General features: G+C 45.5%; 1 protein-coding gene across 17 annotated transcripts in view; it reads right to left on the bottom strand.

Annotated features, from left to right (window-relative positions):
- Window positions 1–23,141, bottom strand: part of TJP1 (tight junction protein 1) — a 131,629-nt gene that overhangs the window by 41,316 nt on the left and 67,172 nt on the right. For 16 of the 17 annotated variants that reach the window (XM_087941677.1, XM_087941687.1, XM_087941689.1 and 13 more), the window contains one exon: window positions 5,298–5,354. In XM_087941677.1, coding sequence (XP_087797803.1) covers window positions 5,298–5,354 — 57 coding nt within the window. Of the gene's footprint in view, window positions 1–5,297; window positions 5,355–6,296; window positions 6,469–23,141 lie in introns of those variants that run through there. The other variant, XM_087941680.1, reaches the window with a different exon arrangement.

The following is a 23,141-nucleotide window of genomic DNA, read 5'->3' as shown; positions in this document are numbered from 1 at the left end:
GAGCTAAGGTGTGGTATAAATTCTTCCCTATCATCTGTGCCTGGTTAATATTAGAGACAGAGTATTTAGAGTAGAATAGTCGTTGATATGACCTACAGCTTCAACTCCCAGAATTTTCCAGCCAGCTATTCTGGCCCATAAGTCTTAAAGTTGCCAAGTTTGGAGACCTCTGACCTGTTATGTCTCCTCTTGGAAATTCAAACGAACAAACATAAAGCAGCCGTTTCACAATCAAATCAAACTGAAGGGAGTAACAAGATAACGGCTGGCAGAAACTGTTAGGACTCCCCTTCGAAATTCAAACAAACAGAGAGCTCTTTGCTGTAACATCCTCATTCAAAAATCATTTTGTTCCTGGCGAAATGCACCAGCTCAGCTGTGTCCTTTTATACCCATTAAGGCAACGTGCTAATTAACTGGCTTGCCCTTCAGATTAACGTTTCCTGGTTCTGACGTCAATCCACGATCTAACAGTCATCAGATTCAAAACTCCCAACAGGACCGATCCTTCCAATCACAACACTGACCTATAGGCTAATCAATCAACCAATATATAGTAAATAGAATAGAGCTGGAAGGGACCTTGGAGGTCTTCTAGTCCAGCCCCCTGCTCAAGCAGGGTAAAAACTCAGTACAATGCAAATACTGCTTTTATTTTTCACAGCGTCCCAAAGAACCAGTGTGAAAGATTCTAAATAACCGCTCGAGAAAAGCAACAAGATCTCCTTTGATCAACCTTCTTCCTGCTGGCTCAACAAAGCAAATTTCTCTGATCTTTTGATTTTCTGTTCAAAAAGTTGCTGGTCAAGAACAAACAATCCTATCCCTGGTTGGAGACATTAGCCAGTGAATTCCTAAATCAACTGCCAAAAGGCAGGAGAGGAGCCGAAGCGGTGAGAACAATAAACATTTTGGTTATAGTTTTACAAGCCATACTCAAAATATTTTACCCAGAGCACCAGCATCCGACCTTTAAGCCAGCCAAGTAGCAATTGTGGGAAGGCCAGCCACAAATATGGACATCACCAAGGAGTCCTAAACTCCAGATTTTTAAAAGGCAAACAACGCAACAGCTAGAAGCAAAAAACGGGTACGGAAAACCCAGCCTATTAAGGCTGATATGATGACTGCGGTCCACCGTTGCACAGCCAAGCCATCAGCAGGGGCCAAGGGAACAGCCTCTTGGGTGCGAATAAAAATAAGAAGCCCCTCCTCATTTGGACAGAAGAAAAAAAAAATGTTGGCCCGGGGATGCATAAGATGAAAAGCACCCAGATGCTTTCTCTTCCTCGATGGGATTCGGCTCATTGTGCGCAGAAAACATCACAACGGCAATAAAGCTTCCAAGATTATTTCTCACACAGTTGGGAAGACATTCTCTCTCTCTCTCTCTCTCTCTATTTTTCCCCTCTTTTTCATAATGAAAAGCAAGACTTGCCAGAATCCAGCTCCAAGCTGAAATTCTACTCTGGTGAAAGAAGAATGCCAGTCCCTTCACACTCCCTTCCCTTCCTTTGCCCGTATGACTTCTCTTCCCTTCCCTTTGACAATCGTTGCAATAACCAAATCCCCTTGCTTCAGAATTGTTGCATTTTTATGCAACACACTTGACAGTTTTGAGATGACCTTCCCTTAAAATGTTCACACGTTGTGTATAGGCGAAGGAGTCATAGAACCAGGGGCTGGAGTCAAAAGAGGAACCAACCTAGAATCGCTACGTAGTCACAAACGAACTAAGTCCAACCCTTCTTGACTGCCATTGACTTTATTTAACTCCAAGCGGGGGACTGACTATATATTAGTTGAGAAGATTCCCGTCCACAGGCTTTTAGCAATGAAGCAATTTAATTGGACCGTCATTTGTGGATCTGTTCTTTCGCACCTGGACAATGAGCAAATATTATGAAGTGTCTTTTTATTCCCATCCCCAAATGGCTATTCAGAAAGAAGAGCTTTCTCAAGATTGGGGTGACAACTAGAAGAACCTTTTCTCCAGAGCTTCTCTTAGAGGACAAGGGCTGTGTGTTTTATTCCGCTGTAAGAAGGAATTCAGGAGAGCCGAAAGATATAAACATCCTTCCTTCTTGTGTGAACGTTCTCTGCAGGCTACGCAGCACCAGGGTCGAGTCTCTCAAATGCAGACCAACGTCCACGTATATTTTTGCTTATTAACACAACCCATCCTAAGAACAACGGGCAGATTCTGCCTTAATGAAATATCAACATCAACATTTGACTTGACTTCCCATTTATGAAGTCAGTCAAGCGTTTCCCAACTTTGGTGACTTTTAAGATCAGTGGACTTCAATCTCAGAATTACCCAGCCAACATGGCTGGCTGGGAGGAACTCTGGGAGTTAAAGTCTTCCGCCTTTAAAGTAAACACTGCAGCACCAGGATTCGTGACTATCCCAGGTTGTTGGTTTGAAGGCCAAATCCTGGGAATATGTCTGGTAAGAAGGTGTGTGTGTGTGTGTGTGTGTGTGTGTGTGTGTGTGTGTGTAAGTTGTTGGGATGTTCCAAGAGGCCTGGTCATATTCAGAACTCCTTGTCGAGTCTTTTGAACTATTTATAGATTGTAGGAAGTTTCAATCAGCCATAATCTCCGTCGACCTTACCAAGGAGGAGGAAGAAAAACCCTCCCTCTCCGCACCGAGGTCATCTCCTTTCCTGCGGCTCTAATTTGGAAAGCAGATGCCCGTCCTGACAAGCCGAAGAGGTAATCTCCCTTTGACCAAATCCAAGTTTTAATCAAGAATTAGAGGAAGTGGAAATCTCCTCCAGGGCTTCTGTTTCCGTTGAGAAAAAAATGCCTCGCGCGTTGAAGATCTCAGAAAAGCTGTTTTTTTGTTGTTTTCCTACTCCCAGGCAGGAATTAAGAGCATCTGGTGAGGTTTTTTTATCTCCTGCATAGCTCCGAAACCTTCCCAGTTGGACTTCTGCTCCAGGCGGCCATCCGAGTAGCGCAGTTCCGCTTCGTAGAACGGTGACGGATTGAAGGCAGTAAATTGTTTCTCCCTCCCCCCAAACTCCATTCATCTCTGAATATATTCATGCAGGTAGTTCTCGACTTACAACAGTTCATTTTTGTGACTGTTCAAAAGTTAGAATGGCACTGGAAAAAAGGGGCGTACAACCGTGGCAGCATCAGTCATGTGATCAAAATCCGGACCGTTGGCACCTGACTGGTACTTATCGTGGTGTCCTGGGGATTGTTCTGACCCAGGCTTCGTCCAACGTAATTAATCACAAAGTTATTTTAAAAACAAAAACCTATTTTATTGCAATGCTGGGAATTGTTTTCATTCCCAGCCAGAATTAAACTCAAACAGTCCCCCGAGATAAGCACACACCTTCCAGTTCTGTGGAATGCTACCAAAAACAGAAGTATCCAATGAACTAGAAAAGAAACCAACCGAACCACAAGAAAAAAAACAACCAAAGTACACGGAGCTTCAAGGAGGACTTGGAATCTATTGAACTACCTTGCTTCCTGCAAAGAGTTTGTCATTGAGGTCTGACTTTTATCCCTTAAGGGAGGGGCAATCACTCCAAGCCTTACTCCCGAGTCGCCCTTTTTGTCTCAGTTGCTCTCGCCTTCTAGCAGCTCTGTGCACACGCACACTGGGAACAGGCTCCCCGTGTTCCTCTTCCTCGCTGCTGCCAGACTCCAAAGGCTCCGAGTCAGCACCCCACTCCCAGGTGGTCCTGGCCCCATCTCTGCACCGGATGCGGGACCCTCGTCCGAGTTCTCTCCAGATTCCTGGACTGGCCCATGTTCCTCCCCACTGTCCGATTCCGCTGCCAGCAAACCACAACAGGGATCATTTGATCATCTTTTGTGATCTTCTAATGAGACAAGTCGATGTGGGAGCCAGATTCAATGAGCAACCATGTTACTACAACATAACCACCGAGAAAGGCTGTACGATGAGGCAAAAACTCACTTCAATGTCTCACTCAGCAACAGAAATTTTGAGGTGAACTGTGGACGTTAAGTGGTATTTACAAAATTACTTTATTCCATCCTTTTAGCTTTGCAAAATGATCTTCCTCAAGTATTTTTTTTTTCCAAAAAAGAGAGGAAATTGAAAAAGCAAGCAAGAAAGGGAAGTGCCCAGAATCAATCATGCATTTAATTATTTTTTTTACCACACGGAAATACAAGGAGATGAATGAACTCGGCTTTCGGGGAAAGATTTCACTTAAGTTACCAATCTAGATTTCTAATGTTACAATAGCTTTATGGAGTAGTTCACAATGGTGTAATCCAACTAGGCCGGTGTTTAACCACACTTAAAGTGCATGTTGCGTACACCTCAGTGGATAATGACTAGTCATGTACAAACTGGTTCGGCTGCTGTTTAATTCTTGAGCAACTGAGTAATTTCTCTACTGGTTGGCCAGTTGGTCCTTTCAGATTTTTCATGTTATACTTCTTTTTTTAAAAAAATTCTCTTTTGGATTTTTTTTTTTGGGGGGGGGGAGGAATCTTATTCCAGATAGTCCTTGACTTACAACCATTCGTTTAGTGACCGTTTGAAGTTACGACGCTGGGAAAAGTGACTTACGACCATTTTTCATACTTATGACTGTTGCAGCATCTCCGTGGTCATGCGATTAAAGTCAGACTCTTGGCAACTGACTCGTATTTATGACGGTTACAGTGTCCTGAGGTTATGGAATCCTCTTTTGCAACAAGCAAAAGTCCATGGGGACTCCAGATTCACTTAATGACCATGAGCCTAATCTAAGGACTGCAGTTTTGCTTAACAATTATTGCAAGAAAGGTTGTAAAATGAGGCAAAACTCACTTAACAACTGTCTCGCATAACAACATATATCCCAGGGCTCAGTTGTAGCCATAAGTCAAGGACTGCCTGCATAAGACCATTCAGGGATTTCTTCTGGGGCACCACAAAAATCTTTCTGGGAGAAAAGAGAATGAAAAATCAAAATAAAATAAATGAGAAATATTCCAGGGCTGAGGGACTATTTTTTGTACAATCGCTATCTTGCATTTGGGCCGTACCACAAAGCCGCCTTTATCAAACAATAAAGCACAATAAAACAATAAAGTGTTTAGAGAATAATTCTCGGGGGTGGAGGAAATCCCATTTAATTCTAAGTTGTGGGGGGAAAAAAATTGGTCACCTAAATTATCCTGCACTACTTACGACGACATCAATGTTGAACAAAAGAACAAGGAATTTTGCTCCGATTTTACCTTCTAAAAAGTCCTTATTTTTCTTGCTGCTTTCAAGAATAGCCCAGATTTGTGTCACTGTAGAAACTCACCCTGTGAAGCGTCACCGTGTGTTGTTCCCATATGGCAGTTTCTTCCATTGTTGTGCTCTGATTAAAGGAGAAAAGGAAGAGAGAGAGAAAAAATCAGAATTAATTTCACGAATTAAACTTTCCTAAAGCTGTAATCCGAAGCATGCACGCCAGCCACTTTCAAACCGCTCCCTGCTTCAAAGCCCAAGTCAAACCAACCGGGCCTTTTATGGCTTCTAAATTATGATCATGGTAGGTTTTTTTAGCTTTAAAAAAGGTTATTATGTGTGGTATACGCGATCGTTTTCGTTTTTGTAAAACCAAAAATTATAGCGAATCAATACAGTAAAACTCATATATTAAATTCTTTTAAAAGGCACGCAACTCCAAAAGGTTAACCAAACATAGCAGAAATCAGAAATTTCCCATTTTTTTAAAAAAATGTACTTCTTATATGTAAAAATCATTGGGTGCATAAAGATGGAAGGATAATGAAACACCCATATTAGAAGACTGAATTATAAAACTGACTGAGCTTGCAGAAATTGTGAAGCTGATCAGTTTGCTCAGGGAACAAACAAGCAATAATATATATATATTTTTAAAAGAAGCTAGAAGCCTTACATGGATTTTTTTGCTGAAAGAAGAAACAACTGAATTTACACTTTATGGATTTGAAGATTACAAATAGTTGGAGAGAGAGAGGAAAAAATAGTAAGTCAATTATTTGATAGAAAAAAGAGAGTCTAACGCCTTGTTTTCTTTCTTTTTTCACTTTTTAAAATCTTTTTCTTTGTTCTTCTTTTCAACTGTTACACCTTTGCTGCATTGAAAAATTCTAATCAAAATAGTATGCATGCGCATTGCAACTTTTCTCACAATCTTTTTAAAGAGCATACTGCAGAGAGGATTGGTTCCCTTTTTAAATCTGAAAAAGGAGTTTTGGGGCAGGTACGTTTGTTTGGAAACACCTTTCTGACATTGGATGCAAAAATTACCAAATCCCTAATTATGGCAAACCTCTGTGGACGGTCAGCCCTGTTGACAAAGTAGCAAACGACTTCAAGAGTCAACTTTCAGAGGGTTATCGGTGCCAGATGCCAACCCAGGACCTAATGGAAAACAGGTCAAGGCAAGATTGACTACAGCAGGGCTGGAGAATTCTGGGAGTTGAAGTCCACAAGTCTTAAAGTTGCCAAGAGACCTTTGGAGACCTCTGGACTACAGCAACCCTTGCCAAAAAAAAAAGAAAGTATTTTTTTGCATTAAATCGGGAAGTATTTCAGGGCCAATAATACTGAAAAAACCTTTTCTTTCACCCTCATTCCTCATCTCCCACCCCAGCAAAATGACTTGCTTGCAAACTGGGTTTCCAAAACTGTGAAAAATAAAAAGCGTTGGCCTTCGAGGGACACAACCCAAGCAGCAAAAGGCACGAATCTTCTTCACCCTGCACAAAATTACACCACCTCCATCTCAAGAGGGGCCTCACGTCACCTCGACGCCCTAAAAAGGAGCAACCAGATCCAGTTACTGTAAATTATGATGTCTGGTGCTTTGGGCTGGCTGTGCTTTTGGGTTTTTTGGATTTTTTTTTTACAAAGTGTCCCACCCCCTGGTTGCTTTGCAGGAGGGAGGGGATATTACCTGGCAAGGATTTTACTCCAGCCGGGAGGATTAGGGCACGTGAGCCACTGTGCTGGGAAGTCACGTTTAAACTGACACTGCAGTTAATCTGCTCTCTGGCGAACGCAGAACTCAACGGGCTTCTCCGTCACGCCAACGGATTAAAAAGGAAAAGAAAAAGGTTCCCATCCAGTTTTAATTTATTTATTTTTTTCCCCTTAAGTGAGAAGGCAGCTGGATCAGAGGTACTCTTGCAATTTAGGGCTGCGAAAGTAGCTCTGATTTTAGAAAGGATAAAACCAAAGCGCAGGAGAGAAAATAAAGGAGTCCCCCCCCAAAAAAGGAGAGAAAGAGAGAGAGAGAGTTTTTAAAACCTCTAAATCTTCCCTTGTGAGAAGCGACCCAGTCTTTTAAGCCTGGCATCTTTCAGGGGTGACCTTGCCAAGGCTATTTTGTAAGGAGCGACAAAGAGAAAAGGGATGAGAAGAATAACCCGGAAGCTTTTAGACAGGGGAAAAGAACAATTAACGAATTGTTCAAAGCTAAACGGCGGGGAAGGAGAATTTTGTAATATTGATTTTTTGTACTTTGGTGCCAACCAGATGTGTGCCAGTGTCAGGGTTCGCAGAGAAAACCGTTTCTGCATCATATACAATGTCTTTCGCCGAACCAGAATTTGAAAGGATTAAAACGCCACGTTGGGCGTTCATTCTGTGTTTTGTAGGGACCCAGGTTAAAGTTGTGTGATTTCAGGCTTTGTGTAACAACCCATGTCAACAGGCAAGGGTGACTTTAAAGAAAGAGACGAGCGGCAAATCTTTCCCCCAAATTGATTTTTGTAAAAAGGTGCAACCGACTGAATTTTGATTTAACGCTTGCTGGTGGTATCTGATTATTCAGACAGGTGGAAAAGTCAAGATTGTCACTTCGGAAGATCAAATATGCTATCCGATTTCTTTCAAGAAAAATCCTTCCCATTCCTTTTGCCTGTATTTCGCAAATATCAGTTAGCGTTCAGTTCGAAGTGTGCGAGGCATTGCTATTAAAAACAGTCTTTTAATTAGGAAACAAAAACATTGACCAGAGTTGGACTAAAACAACTTTTCTACTGCCATCTTGCGCGTCCCCATTCTGCCAGTTTAAAAATGCCAGTCTTGGCACCAGGGAAGCCCCACTTAAATACTAGTTCACGCAGCATTGGGAAAAAAAAGAAACATCCAATGATTTATCCCAATTCTGTCAGGACACTTCAGAAATTTAATTGTTTGTTTATTTGTATTGCATATAGTTCTTAACTGCCCTTCTTCCAAGAAGAGCGCTGGACGGTGTTCCATTTTAACCAACAAAATTAAATGTTAAAACCCAAATCATTTAAAATTAAAAGTTTTAAAGTTACACATTCCATTTGTCTTGGGATTCCAAAATGAAAAAAAAAAATAAATCGTTTTTCTGATTCCTTGGAACAGCCTGGACAATCTTAGGCAGCCAGAAAAAAAACAATGCTTACAAAACTTGGGAACGGGTTCAAATATTCTGTAAACAAACCCCAGCACTGTTTGAAAGATCACTGGGAAAACACACACGCACCAATTAAGTGAGACACAAGGATTACATTGAAAAGGCAAGGCTGCAGTTTTGCGGGGAGCGTTGATAAAATATTGACCTGAAGCAGCAGCCCGGGGAAAAGACAAAATAATAATAAAATGTAAGTTGCTTCTGGGATCCGAAGACAGTTGTTCCCTATTTTTGCTGGAAATTTTCAGCAGGCTTTTTTGCGCTTCCGGAGGACGAGGCCCGAAGCAACCGGTTTTCCAAATGAACACAGGATGTTGCTGTTGGTATTGTGTGTGCTTTGAAAAAAGAGTGCAGGCAGTATTGTATCAACAAAGGCTTATCTCCCAAACCAAAACAGGAGGGGGTTCCTTTTTCTTAATCTTTACTGACCATCGAGGAAGGGAAAAGGAAAAAGAAAGAAAGGAATCTACGAAGACATAGAAATTAACCTCCACCAGTTTACTGAGATTTTATGGGGGCCTCAATTCGTTTCCTTTGGGTTTGCCTTAAAAAAGTTTATTTTGCTTCTCTTTTTGGATCGATGGAGCGGAAAGTAGGGTGGGTAAATAAAACAGCCATAGAGGAGGCAGTGATCGGATTCAGGCAAAAAAATAAAATAAAATGCAATTTTGCTCCAAAGAAGACGACAAGCCTTTGAAATGATGAAGCTTCTGCATCGCCCTGGAAGGATCAACACAGAAGGAAAATGCCAACGAGGCTGAATATTGATCTCAGAATACAACTGCAGATGTTCAATGGAAATCTGGATTATTTCAACCAGATCACCAAAAGTTTAGCCTCCTAGATCAATGGGGGTCTTTCCACACACACACACACACACACACACACACACACACACACACACACACACACACACACCCTTTGTCTGTCCCTCTTCCTCCTCTTCTGAATCGGCCTTCTCCTTGAAGTTCTTGCTTCCCTGGAGTCTATTCCTCCACGGGACCCCAACTCATCTCTGTTTCTCGCGTCTGGACTGGCCTCGCCATCCTGCTCCTTTTGTGGGGCGAAGAAGGCAACCCGAAGCCAGCAGAAGCCCCTTCTGGATTCCCCAGATAGCTCCTAAGGCGCCTCTCCTCTTGGGATCCCATTACGGAATCCTACCACCTGTCTTGAAGCTCAGCTTGGCCTTCTTCTTGGATGAGGCAGCTGTTGTCTGCAGCTGTTGGGCTTTCCTGTTGCCTCTTCCACACAACCCGCTGCAACCTCCTCCAAAGCCGTTTTGGGATTCTCAGCCTGAAGCACAACCCCAACCCATTTCTTTCTGTTCGTTGTTAAGTTGCGGTGCTTTTTCACTACTCAGGAGAATGGGTTCAGAGGAGCTTTCCAAACCAACGCCAAAGTCCACATTTCTTGGAAGGAGCAAAAGTGCAGGAGGGGGAAGTAAATGAACTCAAGTTCCTTTATCTAACAACAGGAAGAGGTGTGACACTGTAGGAGCATTAACTGTGCAACTATTCGGGGCAGGGCATCTGGGTGTGCATCACGCTAAGAACACAGGGGCAGCTGATACATCCTCCAAATAAATACCAGAAAAGCTCCTTTTATCTTCCCCCAAAAAACTGCACCTGTATTTTGCAAGAAAGCAGGGGAAGGCTGGATATTCCCCTTCTGCGTTCAACCCAAGATCTATCAAAACATAGTCAAATTACAAATCCACACACCAAAACACCCTTGGAATCCGGCCAGCAAATCTGGAAGGATGCAGTTCTGATCTTTTATTTACTTACATTGCGCCAAAGTTTCTGCTGACATTAGAGGAATCTGCCAGGCCAAACCCCATTCAAAGAGACACTCTGACACCTCCTGCCTCTTCCTTTGACTCGCACACGCCCGAAAGAGCTATGCCGAAACGCCCACTCGCAAGCAACCTCTGGCCGTGTCTAATGCCTCAATCCTCCCACAAAGGTTACGTTTTCCGAACTCCAGAAGACAATTCCAGATGTGAAGCTCCTTAGCATCAGGAAAATGTGGACTCCTCCCCAACTGCTAATCTCGTAATTCCCTGACGTGCAACATATTGGTGGAAGGTGACCAAAGGATTCTTTAAGGTAAGAATGGAGGTGTGATGACCCAAAGGGGCGCGACACAAAGGCAACACAGTCACGTAAGTAAGAAGAGTCCCTTTAATACCTCCAACTTTACACCCAATGTCCAGGTTACCTTCGGCTGGAGATAAAACTCTCCCAAGAAGAGCCGTCTAAGTGCAGGAAATTCATTCCGAAAACAAAGTACATACAAACTGTAAATAAAAATCCACACAAACCACACGCTGCAGTAATTAATTGGACAGGGCAGGAGAAGGAATTGCGGACTTGAAAGACCAGCAAAACACAAACAGTTGGGAAGACACCAGGAACCCAGATAAGCCTCGACAATACCAGATAATTCACGATTTTGCTCTCAATAATTTGCCATGCGCAGCTTCCCTTTTTAAACACTGTGTTCCCAGCTGCAGCTAATGAAGGGAATCGGGGCCCTTTCTTCCCCTGTAAGCCATGCAACTCATGTTGCTCCCTTCTCCGTTCCTCCCTGCGTGCCCTAGGATGAAGAGGGGGCGGGCCTGGGTCTTCTTCCAAACTCCCTCCCCCTTGCTCTATCTCTCCCCTGCTCTGCCCAGCCGGACTTTGCCCTTCCCCAGTTTCCTACACAGCCAATGGAGCCACAAGCCCACTCCCTGTCAGCTGCTCAGCCTCCCCCTCTGAATCAGACTCCGACAGGGGCATGACAGGAGGCAGCCTAGAATCTGGATCCATTTATGGTGACTGTGCGGAATTCTATCCCTATAGAAAAGACTTTGGGAACCTAGGTATGGCCTATCCTGTCGGAACAGGTTCCAGAGCCAACCGTGGAAAGCCCAGCGCTTCAGAGGAGAAATGAATCTCTGTTCCAAGTCAATGATGGGACATGAAATCCCATCATGGCCAATTCAACTCAGCCATTTGTGGCTGAGAGAAGGAGCAGTAACACGCTGTAGTAAGATGCATCTGTCTTCCCAACTCAGAGATAAAAAACTGATTTCTATTTATGTTATACGACCATAAATTCCAGTCTGTTAAGGACAGAGTCAAGGAGAATGTGTATTTAAACAATAGCTATGTTTAAACTTCAGTTTACCGCATAATAGCAAAGGAAGCCATCTTCTCTGTACACATTGGGCCAAGCCATTCATTTGCTTGGAACGCATAAAACAGTTTGCCTTAAACTTTCACCCAACTTCAGAGCCCTGTTCTTATCAGCGGAGTGACTTCCCTCCAGAAGTCGAGGATGCTCCGTCACTGGAGGGTTTTTAACAAGAGTTTGGAGAACCGTTTGTCTGGAATGGTATAGGGTTTCCCGCTTGAGCAGCAGGCTGGACTAGAAGACCTCTAAGGTCCCTTCCAACCCTTCTGTTAACAGGCCCCTGGCCATGTGGGTTGAGCATTATGGGGGTGGGTAGCCAACACATTTCTCAAAACTCAGGCAGAGTGGGAAATTGCAAAAAAAAAAGGAGTTATCGTTGAAGGCCTTCCTCCTTTTATCACTGTCCAACTTGCAATAAACGAACTGACCCAGCACAATCTCTTTAAACGGAGGTTCGTTTAAGGAACATGCAGATTTATCCCAGGGCTAAACAAACACTAATTGTTTTCTGGTGCTCAAGAGGTGAGCCCCTTCCAAAATGTAAGGACCCCTCCTCCTCCTCCTCCCCTGCGTAAGATATAATAAATATCAGACTTCTGCAAATCACCCTGCGTGTCATCAATCAGTCCTCAGGCAGATGGGCAGAGAACTGGCAGTGCTTCACCCTTGCCAAAGGATGGTGAAACTCAGCCAATGGAACGGGGGCCACCCTTAGGAATGTGACATTTGGAAGCACAGCAAAAAGGACGTTTTGGAGCAGGCAAGGCAGGTTCCATGCCGCCCAAAAGTGAAGAAAAAAACATACTGGCCATCCTGCAACGGTTCTTTTTACAGCAAGGTTGCCCTTCTAGCAACCACCAAGCATAGGATTTTTGAACTCATATTAGTATGGGAGGAGGGGGGGAGGAGGGAGGGGTGAAGGAAAAGGTAGAAGGAACGAATGAAGGAGGAGGAAGGAGTGAAGAAAAGATTAGGAAGAAGGAATGAAGGAGGAAGGAGTGGAAGGAGCAAAGAGGAGGAATGACAAAAGAGTGAAGAGAAGGAATGAAAGAGGAAGGAGTGGAGGAAACAGTTGAAGGAATGAAAGAGGAAGGAACGAAGGAGGAAAGAGTGAAGAGAAGAAATGAAGGAGAAAGGAGAAAAGGAGGGAGGAATGATGAGAAGAGGAAGGAGTGAAGGAGGAGGAAAGAGGGAAGGAATGAAAGAGGAAGGAATGGAGGAGGAGGAAAGTGAAGAGAAGGAAGAAATGAAGGAGAAAAGAGAAAAGGAGGAGGAAGGAATGAAGAGGAAGGAGTGAAGGAGGAAGGAGCGAAGAAGAGGAGGAAAGAGGGAAGGAATGAAAGAGGAAGGAATGAAGAAGGAGGAAAGAGTGAAGAGAAGGAAGAAATGAAGGAGAATAAAGAAAAGGAGGTGGAAGGAATGAAGAGGAAGGAATGAAGAGAAGGAGGAGGAAAGAGGGAAGGAATAAAAGAGAAAAGGAGGAGGAAGGAATGAAGAGAAGAGGAAGGAGGGAAGAAGGGAAGAGGGAAGAGAAGGAAACAGCCTTGCCTGGTTAATAAGGGACCCATACTAGTTTAGTGATCCAAGGGGGGATTTTCGGCCTTTCAGCCTTCACACCACTTTGGGCCGGATATCCCACCAAGCAAAAAATGAGCCGGAAAACGTCCTCTGGCTTCGAAACAACAACAACACCCATGGCATTTCGACAACGTGCCCCTTGGAGGGAGCTTGGCAGCAGGGCCCCTAATGGAGGGTTTGAGCCTCCACAACGATTGTGTAGGCGGGGAATTTGGCAACCGCGCATTTTCAGGACTCGGGGAGAACCGTACACCGAGATCCCCGTCTTGCAGCTTAATGATAGCCTGGATGGTACCCACTCAAACCACCATAAGGCTAAATTACAGCCTCCAGTGTTTCGTTTGCAAACAAGGAAGGGCGGGGGGAGGAGAGAGAGAGCTTATATTTAGAAGATGGAGGCCTCGTTCTTTATTGCTATCGTTGCTTTGATCTTTTCTGGGAAACGGTCTTGGTTTGAAGCAGGGGTGTCTAGCCTTGGCAACGTTGACGACTTGTGGACTTCAACTCCCAGAATTCCCCAGCTGGCCCAGAATAACACAGTTGGAAGGGACCTTGTAGGCCATCTAGTCCAACCCCCCATGGCCAAGCAGGAGACCCTACACCATTTCTGACAAATGATTGTCCAGTCTCTTCTTGAAAGCCTCCAGGGATGAAGCTCCCACAACTTCCGAAGGCAACTTCTGTTCCATGGGTTGATGGTTCTCAGTGTCAGAAAATTTCTCCTTATTTCCAGGCTGAATCTCTCCTTGTTCAGTTTCCATCCATTGTTCCTTGTCTGGCATTCAGGTGCTTTAGAGAATAGCTTGGCCCCTTCCTCCTCTCTGTGGCAGCCCCTCAAATATTGGAGCACTGCTATCCTGTCTCCCCTGGTCCTTCTCTTCCCTAGACTAGCCAGGCCCAGTTCCTGTAACCGTTCTTGGTAGGTTTGAACCTCCAGTCCACTAATCAAGAGCCCAGAGTGACTTTGGATGAAATGGCCAGCTTCATAAATTTGATTAATAAATAAATGTTCAAATCCTCTCCAGTTAGAATCAAATCCTCTAGAAATCCTTTCTCAATCGCCTTCAGGAACCGCCTCCTGCTCTTATCTGGTGAAGAAAAAGCCTAAAAATGAAGGAAGAGTCAAATGTCCCGTCCTCGCCAAGCTTCTCAAGGTGCAAAGACGTGAGAAAGTTGAGCGGGGATTCTGCATTTCCCAAACGGGAGGCCCTCAATCCTGAGTTGTGAGAATGCACAGCGGTAAAACCGAAAGCAGAGGTGCCAGAGGGCTAAGTTAAGCCTGGATTTTGACCTGCTATGTTGCACCGGGAGCGCACAACTGCTTTGGACAGCCAGCGTTCATGCATTCCAGTTTAAGCAACATTATCGGCCTAATGAGCAAGCACTTAAAAAGTTTAGGCAACGGAGCTGAACGGATTAATCGTGGAAAGAGATCTGTAATGGCAGGTTAGATGCAACCCGCAAAGTCTGAACGTAGCAAGCTTTATACACCCTGTTTAGCAGCTTCCAAAGAGTGCCACCCGCAACACGACTTGCCTGCATTCGCAGGGCCGATCAATACCCAAGTGGGAGTAAAAGAAAGATGCGCTTTAACAAGGAAACGAGAGGGATCCACAAGAACCTTTCAGTTTTACGAGCTGGTTGCATGCAGGGCTTTTTTGATACCCGATATTCTCCCGAGAAGAGAAGGAATAATGGATGGAAACTGAACAAGGAGAGATTCAACTTGGAAATAAGGAGAAACTTTCTGACCGTGAGAAGAATCAACCTGTGGAACAGAAGTTGCCCTTGGAAGTTGTGAAAGCTTCATCACTGGAGGCTTTCAAGAAGAGACTGGACTGCCATCTGTCTGAAATGGTGTAGGGTCTCCTGTTTGGACGGGAGGGTTGGACTAGAACAGTGATCGCCAACCAGTGGGCTCTGGACCACCGGTGGTCCACGAGAAAATTGTGGTGGTCCGCAGAGAAATGTCACCCCCAAAGCAATTACTCCAGGCTTTGCGGGAACACAAGGCTGCACTGCCCACATGGCTGCGCAGGAAGCGTTGCTTGCATTGCAAACAATATGAGGTAGTGAGGGGAGGGAGGAAAGGGCGGAGGGGGGGACCTTGCCCCCCGTGCCTGGCCTGGCCGCCAGGCTGGTTCTTTCCGCTTCTTTCTTCTGCTGCTTTTGGCTGCATGCAAGGAAAGCAGCCGAAGTCTTTCTTTCTCTCCCCCAAACTCTGCCAGAAATGAGTCTTTGGGACCTTGCAAGGCCTCCTGCTCCAAGAGGCTGTGCCGGCCAAGACTCATTTCTGGTGGAGTTTGGGGGAGAGAAAGAAAGACTTCTGCAGCTTCTGCTGCTTTCCTTGCATGAAGCCAAAAGTCTCTCTCTCTTTCTCCCCCTGAGAACGGAGCTGGAGACGGTATCCTGCGATCCCAAATAAAGAACGATCGATCGGTAGGAAAACGGGTTGGGGAATTTTCCTTGAAGACTTTTTGGGGGATTTTTCTGCAGGGTCTCTTGTCCGCGGGATTTAAAATTATGACTTTGGTAGTCCCTGAAGTCCAAAAGGTTGGCGACCCCTGGACTAGAGGGGTAGAATAGTCCCTCTTAATCTGTGAAATCCGCTAAAGATGTTCAAACCCCTGAAATTTGGATGGAATGGCACAATATAGATGGATTGACAAATGTACCCAGGCCTGGCCCCCGGGCATTTAAAGCTGGGGCCCAACCTCACCCACCTCCAGCAAGAAATCTGCATTCGGAGAAATAAAATTCTCTCCTTTTGCACTCAAAGTTTCATATATTTTTTTGTGTGGCTTTTTTATTTTTATTTTGGCAAGCAACGCCAAAGTGATTTGCCTCCGTTTCCTCCTGGAATGTTTTGAAAGGTTGAAATCTAGCCTGCAGCCCTTTCTAAGTACAGCCGACAAGTGACCTTCAGAAGCGCCGAGAAATATCCAGGATGGGGGGGTGCTTCCCGAACACGGAGTTTTAAAGGCGACGTTTCAAGATGAACGGCCGCAACAAGAAAGCCTTTTGGGGGTGGGGGGAGATGACACGAAATGTCTCCAGGGCAGAGGTCTCCAACCTTGGTGGACTTCAACTCCCAGAATTCCCCAGCCAGCTTTGCTCTTCAGGGCTCCCATCTAGAACAAGGGTCTCCAACCTTGGCCAGTGTTGTGGTTTGTTAGCAGCCGGTGCAGACGGCGGCGGAATCGGACAGTGGGGAAGAACGGGGACCAGTCAGGGAGTCTGGAGAGGACTCGGATGAGGGTCCTGCGTTCGATGCAGAGATGGGGCCAGGGCCAACGGGGAGTGGGGTGCTGCTTTCGGAGCCTCCGGAGTCTGGCAGCAGCGGGGAAGAGGACCCAGGGGAGCCTGTTCCCAGTGCGCGTATGCACAGAGCTGCTAGAAGGCGAGAGCAGCAGAATCAGAAGGGGCAACTCAGGAGTAAGGTTGGGAGGTGATTGCCCCTCCCATAAGGGATAAAAGTCAGGCCAAGATGACGAAACCTTTGCAGGAAGCAAAGCAGTTCGATCGGTTCCGAGTCCTCCTTGAAATTCTGTTGTTTTTTCTTGTACTTTGGTTGGTTTCTTTTCTAGTTCATTGGATACTTCTGTTTTTGCCAGCATTCCACAGCAGTGAAAGGCGTGTGCTTATCTTGGGGAACTGTTTATAATTAGTTCTGGCTGGGAATGAAAACAGTTCCCAGCACTGCAATAAATTAGGTTTTGCTTTTAAAACAAGTTTGTGATTAATTACATTTGATGAAGCCTGGGTCAGAACAGACACTTTAAGCCTGGCAGATGTCAACTCCCAGAATTCCCCAGCCAGTTTTGGGGAATTCTGGGAGTTGGAGTCCGCCAGGCTTAAAGTGGCCAAGGTTGAAGACCTCTGCTCCAGGGAGAGCATTCGTCTCTTTGGAGACTTCTGGTTTTGAACCACTCATCACTCCTGGGGTCCTAGCAGTCCCAGGTGGTCCTTAACTTACAATAATTCGTTTAGCGGCCATTCAACATTGCCACAGCACCAGGAAAAAAAATGGCTTACGGCTGTTTTTCACACTTAACGACCGTTGCAGATCTCCATAGTCACGTGATCCAAGTTCAGACACACGCCAACTGATTCTCGTTTATGATGGTTACAGTGTCCTGGGAATCCCCTTTCTATGACCTTCCGGGCCAGTGAAGTACATAGAGAAGCCAGATTCACTTAACAACCGTGGGCCAGAGAGGTTGTGAAAACAGAGCAAAACCCACCAAACGACTGTCCAGCTTAGCAACAGCACAACGTTGGGCTCCGTTCTGGTCATAACTCAAGGATTAGCTGTCTATTGTGGGTTTTTGCTGGTCGGGGAGAACTTTGGCCTTATGGATGTTTAACTGATAACCTCATATTTGGGGGAAGGAAACCTGGTTGGCTATTTGTTCCTCAAACAAACAAGGTCCAAAGCTGGCTTCCCTTGATTCCAAGGTTATTCTGCAACCCACGAGAGCCAAGAATTGGAATCACTTCTCATTCCAGCAAGCTGATAATTATTATTTGGGGAGGGACGGGGTTTGCCTTTCCTTTTCACCTTTTGCCCCTATATTTTCCCCCCTCTTTGCCCCCCCCCAATCAGCCAGTTTTAGGGGGCTCCCAATGTGGAATTCGGGCCGAGTAACTTCCTCAATTGTGCAGAGTTCAATAGGAATTCTGCTGAGCTCGCAGTCCTTCCCTTCCGACAAGGGCAAAAAAAAAAAAAGCGACCGAAATTCACAGCTCCGAAAACAAACAACAAAACAAAACAAAACAAAAAAATGCCAGTAATCCAGAAGTGGCACAAATTTAATCTCTCAGTTGTCCTCTGGTCACACGGTAGGGATATAAACCCCTTAGAAACCTGTCTCCTCAGCTGTTTTGCAGTGAATGGCAAAAGCCACGCTCTGAAAAAGGTTTTTCCTTTGGCTGGGGCTAAATATGCACACTGCATTTGGAAAGAAAGAAAGAAAGAAAGAAAGAAAGAAAGAAAGAAAGAAAGAAAGAAAGAAAGAAAGAAAGAAAGAAAGAAAGAAAGAAAAAGAAAATCAGTTGGTGAATGCCAAGCCTGCAAAGATAGGTTTGCATTTTTCAGCTCTGGCACCCAAGGTTTTCATGCATCGCTCCTGCGCCGTTATTTGCTCTTCGGATGGAGAACTACAATAATCGGGGTCATCACTCCCGAGGGATGGCTGGCTCAGGAAATCCTGGGAGTTGAAATCCGCAGGTCGTAAAGCGGGCATAGATGCCCATTTGAGGGGGGCTGTCCTAACTTCCAATGGTCTCTTAAGCGACTGGTCGTAAAATGGAGGAACACCTGTAGGCCGAAAGGCACGTAGTTTTTCCCCCCGAAGCCACTTTCTCCAAGTTAAAATGCCTCAAAATCCCATTTCTGATGTGAGCATTGCAATATATGGTATGATCCTTTACGAGGCTGCACAAAGAAGAAGTAGACAACTCATTTTTCCCCAAGCTCCTGAAATAGGACAAGAAGCAATGGATGGCAACTAACCCAGGGGAGAAGCAACGGGGGAGACATTTCCTGACGTGGAAAACCATCAAGTCAACGAAGGACTTTGCCTTCAAAAGTTGTGGGTGCTCCACCACTGGAGCCTTTTAAGAAAAGACTGGACAACTTTTGGTTTGAAATGGTGCAGGGCCTCCTGTTTGAGCAGGGGGGTTGGATTAGATGACCTCTAAGGTCCCTTTAATCAGAACAGAGCTGGAAAGGACCTTGGAGGTCATCTCGTCCAACCCCCTGCCTCAGGCAGGAGACCCTACACCATTCCAGACAAAATGGTTGTGTAATCTCTTCTTAAAAACCTCCAGTATTGGAGCATCCACCACTTCTGGTGGCAGGCAGTTCCACTGGTTCATTGTCCTCACTCCTAGAAAAGAAGTTTCTCCTTCATTCCAGGTTGCTTCTCTCCTGGATGAGTTTCCATCCATCGCTTCTTATCTTGCCTTCTGGTGCTTTGGAAAATAAATTTGACTCCTTCTTCTTCTTCTTCGTGGCAACTCTTCGCTATCCTGTTATTTTTGATTGCAGAGCTCTTTTTTACCTTGTGGCATTTTTCAAGGGGAGAAAAAAATAATAAACTTGTCCCCCTCAAAAAAACGTGGTGGCAAGCTTTTGCAAAATAAATAAATAAACACCCCTCCAGCGGATGCTGCTGCGTGCTGCTTCCACCGACGTCAGAGCTGTGTAATTGCAATGAAATGCTCCCTTCTTCTGGAGCTAACTAGGCAGAGAGATGGTTATTGCTTTCTCTCTCCCTCCAGGGAGTCATCTGGAAACTTCATATATTATGCCTGTTTGACATGCCGTGGAGGAAAGGAAGGAAGGAAGAAAAAGGGGAAAAAAAATAGATATATATATAGACTGCCGGCATAAATAGAAGCTTTTCTCCCCGAATGAATAACGGCCCAGAAGTAGGTGCTGGGAGTGGGAGAACGTGATCCGGATTAGGGATGCTTATATTTTCAGAGAGAGTGAATTAATAAGGGTATTTATTTCAGAGAAGAGGAGAGAAAAAATATCAAAGCCTGACACTGCTGACCAGAAAGAGAGAAGCGTCGTCTCCATTGTGGGTAGAAGAATCTTGTGGAGGAGTTTTGAAGAACACATTTCAGCCAAAATTCAGCCCTCTGACGCAGAACTGGAATGGGAAGACACTCTTGAGATCATCAAGACCCACCCCCTCCAAAAACACAAATGAAAGCATCTCTGACAGAAGACTTTCTTTGGGGCTAGGAGTCTTCTGAATGGAACGCATGGAAATCCTCGGTTAAGTTCGTTTTGCTATTTTTCCCCCCCCATTTTTGTTTTTAAATCAATCCTCTGCAATTCTGACCAAACATTTTAAAGCCACAAAGTGCAGCGATCGCCCAACTATTGCAATTCCTTTCTTTCGTCCAAGTCCCCTCTTCAACCTTTCCTTTTCCGGATGGCTTGCGAAGGAAAAGCAGAATTCAAAATCGACGCTTCTGAAAATAGCCACATCTGAACCAAACAGAATTGAAGTTCAGGCACCAAACAGATGAAAATGTTTGACTCAAGGAACAGCTTTTCAAAACTTTCTCTCTCTCTCTCTCTTTTTGCTTGCTGTTAAGTGTAGCCTTTTAATCAAAAGCCTGCTTGTTTATTTCACAGTTCATCCGTGTCAATTTCCAAAAGAAAAACTGGACAAATCTGAGTCAATAAGGAGGACATAACAGATCAGAGCGTTACTTAATGAAACTATCTGGAAGAAGAAATTCATTTGCTTCGCCTTAAAATAAAACAAAAAATCCTGTTGGATGCCCCGCAGAAAGTTCATTCCACAAAGCTTCTGTGAACTCATTTGAAACTAGCTTGGTGTGCACAGACGGCTCATAACCATATAACTGAATTGTTGGCACTTGGTATCTGAATGCCCCAGGCAGATTCTGGGCGTTTTGTCTTCCTGCTTTCCAGAATATTAAAATCTTATTCTGCCAGGTGTTAAGTGCAAGACAAACTACCAGTTCCTTATTAGTTGACAACTACGAGCAGCCAAAAGTCTTTTGTGTGTGTTGAGACCGACTGAGACGGCTTGAAGCCTTTTGTGGTTTGCAACCACCCTCTCTGTTGTGTTGTTAAAAGTTTCTCCAAAAGGGTCGTTTTTGAGGTCTGCTGTGAAGGCTAAAGAGATTTTGAGCCTACTTCCTCCTTGCTTGGAGATCTAATGTCAAACTGGGGTCCACGAATACATTGCTTTCAAAGTTTGCTCCGTTCGCTTCTAGGTGGAATCCAGAGGGACAAGAGTTGGCGGATGATGGTCACTTTTGAAGAGGTCTCCAAACTTGGCCACTTTGAAGACTTGTGGACTTCAACTCCCATGCTGGTTGGGCAAATTCTGGGAGGTGAAGTCCACCAGTTTTGAAGTTTCCAAACCCTACTTTAAAGCAGCCTTTCTCAACCTTAGCAATAAAAAAAAGAAGAGGATGTGAAGGCACCACTTATCTCGGTCCTGCCCTTCTTGGGGCCTTGTGATGGCCATGCGGCTGCAGTGGATAGGGAGGCACAACAGACCTACGAGTTTGTGGCCGGATCTGCTTCCCACATTGGCCTCATTTCTCTTGTGATTCCTTCTGGCTTGGGAGAATCTGCTCAATATCTCAAAATTCTGGACCACCAAAAGTATCCCATCTTATTCTACCCAACACTTCCTTGCTCTGCATTTTAAGCCGGGGTCCCCAAACTTGGCAGCTTTAAGACTTGTGGATTTCAACTCCCAGAATTCTTGAGCTAACATGACTGGAGGAGGAATTCTGGGAGTTGAAGTCCACAAGTCTTAAAGCTGTCAAGGTTGGAGACCTCTGCGTTAAAGGTTCTTGAAAGCAGTCGGATGCAGCGTCCCTCAACCTCAAGACGCTTGAAGACGGGTGGACTTTGATTCCCAGAACTGAAGCCCTTCTGGGAGATCTTAAATTTGCCATGGTTGGACACCCGTCTAGGCCATTCTGAGGTCCCTGTGACCAAGCAGATGGAATAACAGGATAACAAGGGTTGGAAGGAGCCTTGGAGGTCTTCTACTCAACCTCTTGCTCAAGCAGGAAACGCTATACCAGGGGGTCTCCAAACGTGGCAACTGTAAGTTTGGGGACCCCTGCTTTTAACCTAGGAATTCTGGGAGTTGAAGTCCACAAGTCTTAAAGTGGCCATGTTTGGAGACCTCTTCTCTCAAGAAAGCAAATTTGTCTTGGGTGCTGCAATAACTTCATTTCTGGCTTCTCTTGGGGGAAAGTGAAGCCAAGACTTTCAAGTCGGCCCCAAAGAGGATAATTAGAGGAATGAGACTCAAAAATCTGGCTAGCTTGCTTGACGGAGACCGTGCAGTAATTCCAGCTCGCTGATGTCCGGAAGAGACACCCTCCTTCCCGCTTGTTTGCTATGGCAGCAAGGGCAGCGGCTAAGAGGTCGTCCCCCTGCCAAAATTAACCCAGGAATTTCCACCTCCCTTCCCCACTTCCCTGAGACAAGCGGCGGATTCCAGGCTAGCTCGTGGGGATAGCCGCTCGGATGGCCTCCCTGTAGCTTCGGCATGGCACCTGCTGCAGCTCACATTCCTGCCTTGGCGAGATGACAACGGAAAGCCAAGCCCGTTCTGACGCCAGCAGCAAAGCACATTTCAAATAAATGCTCCCAGTCTCTTGGCTCGGATGCCGGCCATTCCTGGATGCAGAACCGGCCAATATCTGGGGGGGCGGAGACGAGGAAGGACAGCTTCCCTCCCTGCCCTCCTCCTCCTCCTCCTCCTCTTCGGGGTGGTGTCCCTGTTTATCCTGCTGGAGGTGGCCAAAAAACCCAAACACTCCATGCAAAAGTAGAGAGGAGGCTCTCAGGGCACAAAGCACTTCTGTTTCTCTAGAACGGTGATCAAACCATCCGTGGGTTGGGGACCACTGGTGGTCCGTGAGAAACTTTTGGTGGTCCGCAGAGAAATGTCACCCCCCCAAAGCAATTAATCCAGGCTGCGCGGGAACACAAGGCTTGCGTCGCTTGCATTGCAAACAACACGAGGTAGTGAGGGGAGGGGGGAAAGGGTAGAGGGGAGGAACTTGCCCCATTTGCCCCACGCGCATGGCCAGGCCGCCGGGCTGCTTCTTTCCGCTTCTTTCTTCTTCTGCTTTTGGCTGCACGCAAGGAAAGCAGCTAAAATCTTTCTTTCTCTCCCCGAAACTCCGCTAGAAATGAGTCTTTGGGACCCTGCAAGGCGTCCTGCTGCAAGAGGCTGCACTGGTGTGACAAGTCTCACAAAGACTCATTTCTGGCGGAGTTTGGGGGAAGAGAAAGAAAGACTTCTGCTGCTTCTGCTGTTTTCCTTGCATGAAGCCAAAAGTCTCTCCCCCTCTCTCCCTGAGAACGGAGCTGGAGACGGTATCCTGCCATCCCAAATAAAGAACAATCGGTCCACAGGGAAACGGGGTGGAGAATTTTCC

The sequence above is a fragment of the Pseudonaja textilis genome, chromosome 13 (assembly GCF_049901715.1).
Source record: "Pseudonaja textilis isolate UNSWEBS1 chromosome 13, rPseTex1.2, whole genome shotgun sequence".
Classification (NCBI taxonomy): Eukaryota; Metazoa; Chordata; class Lepidosauria; order Squamata; family Elapidae; genus Pseudonaja; species Pseudonaja textilis.
This window is presented reverse-complemented; position numbering and strand designations above follow the sequence as displayed.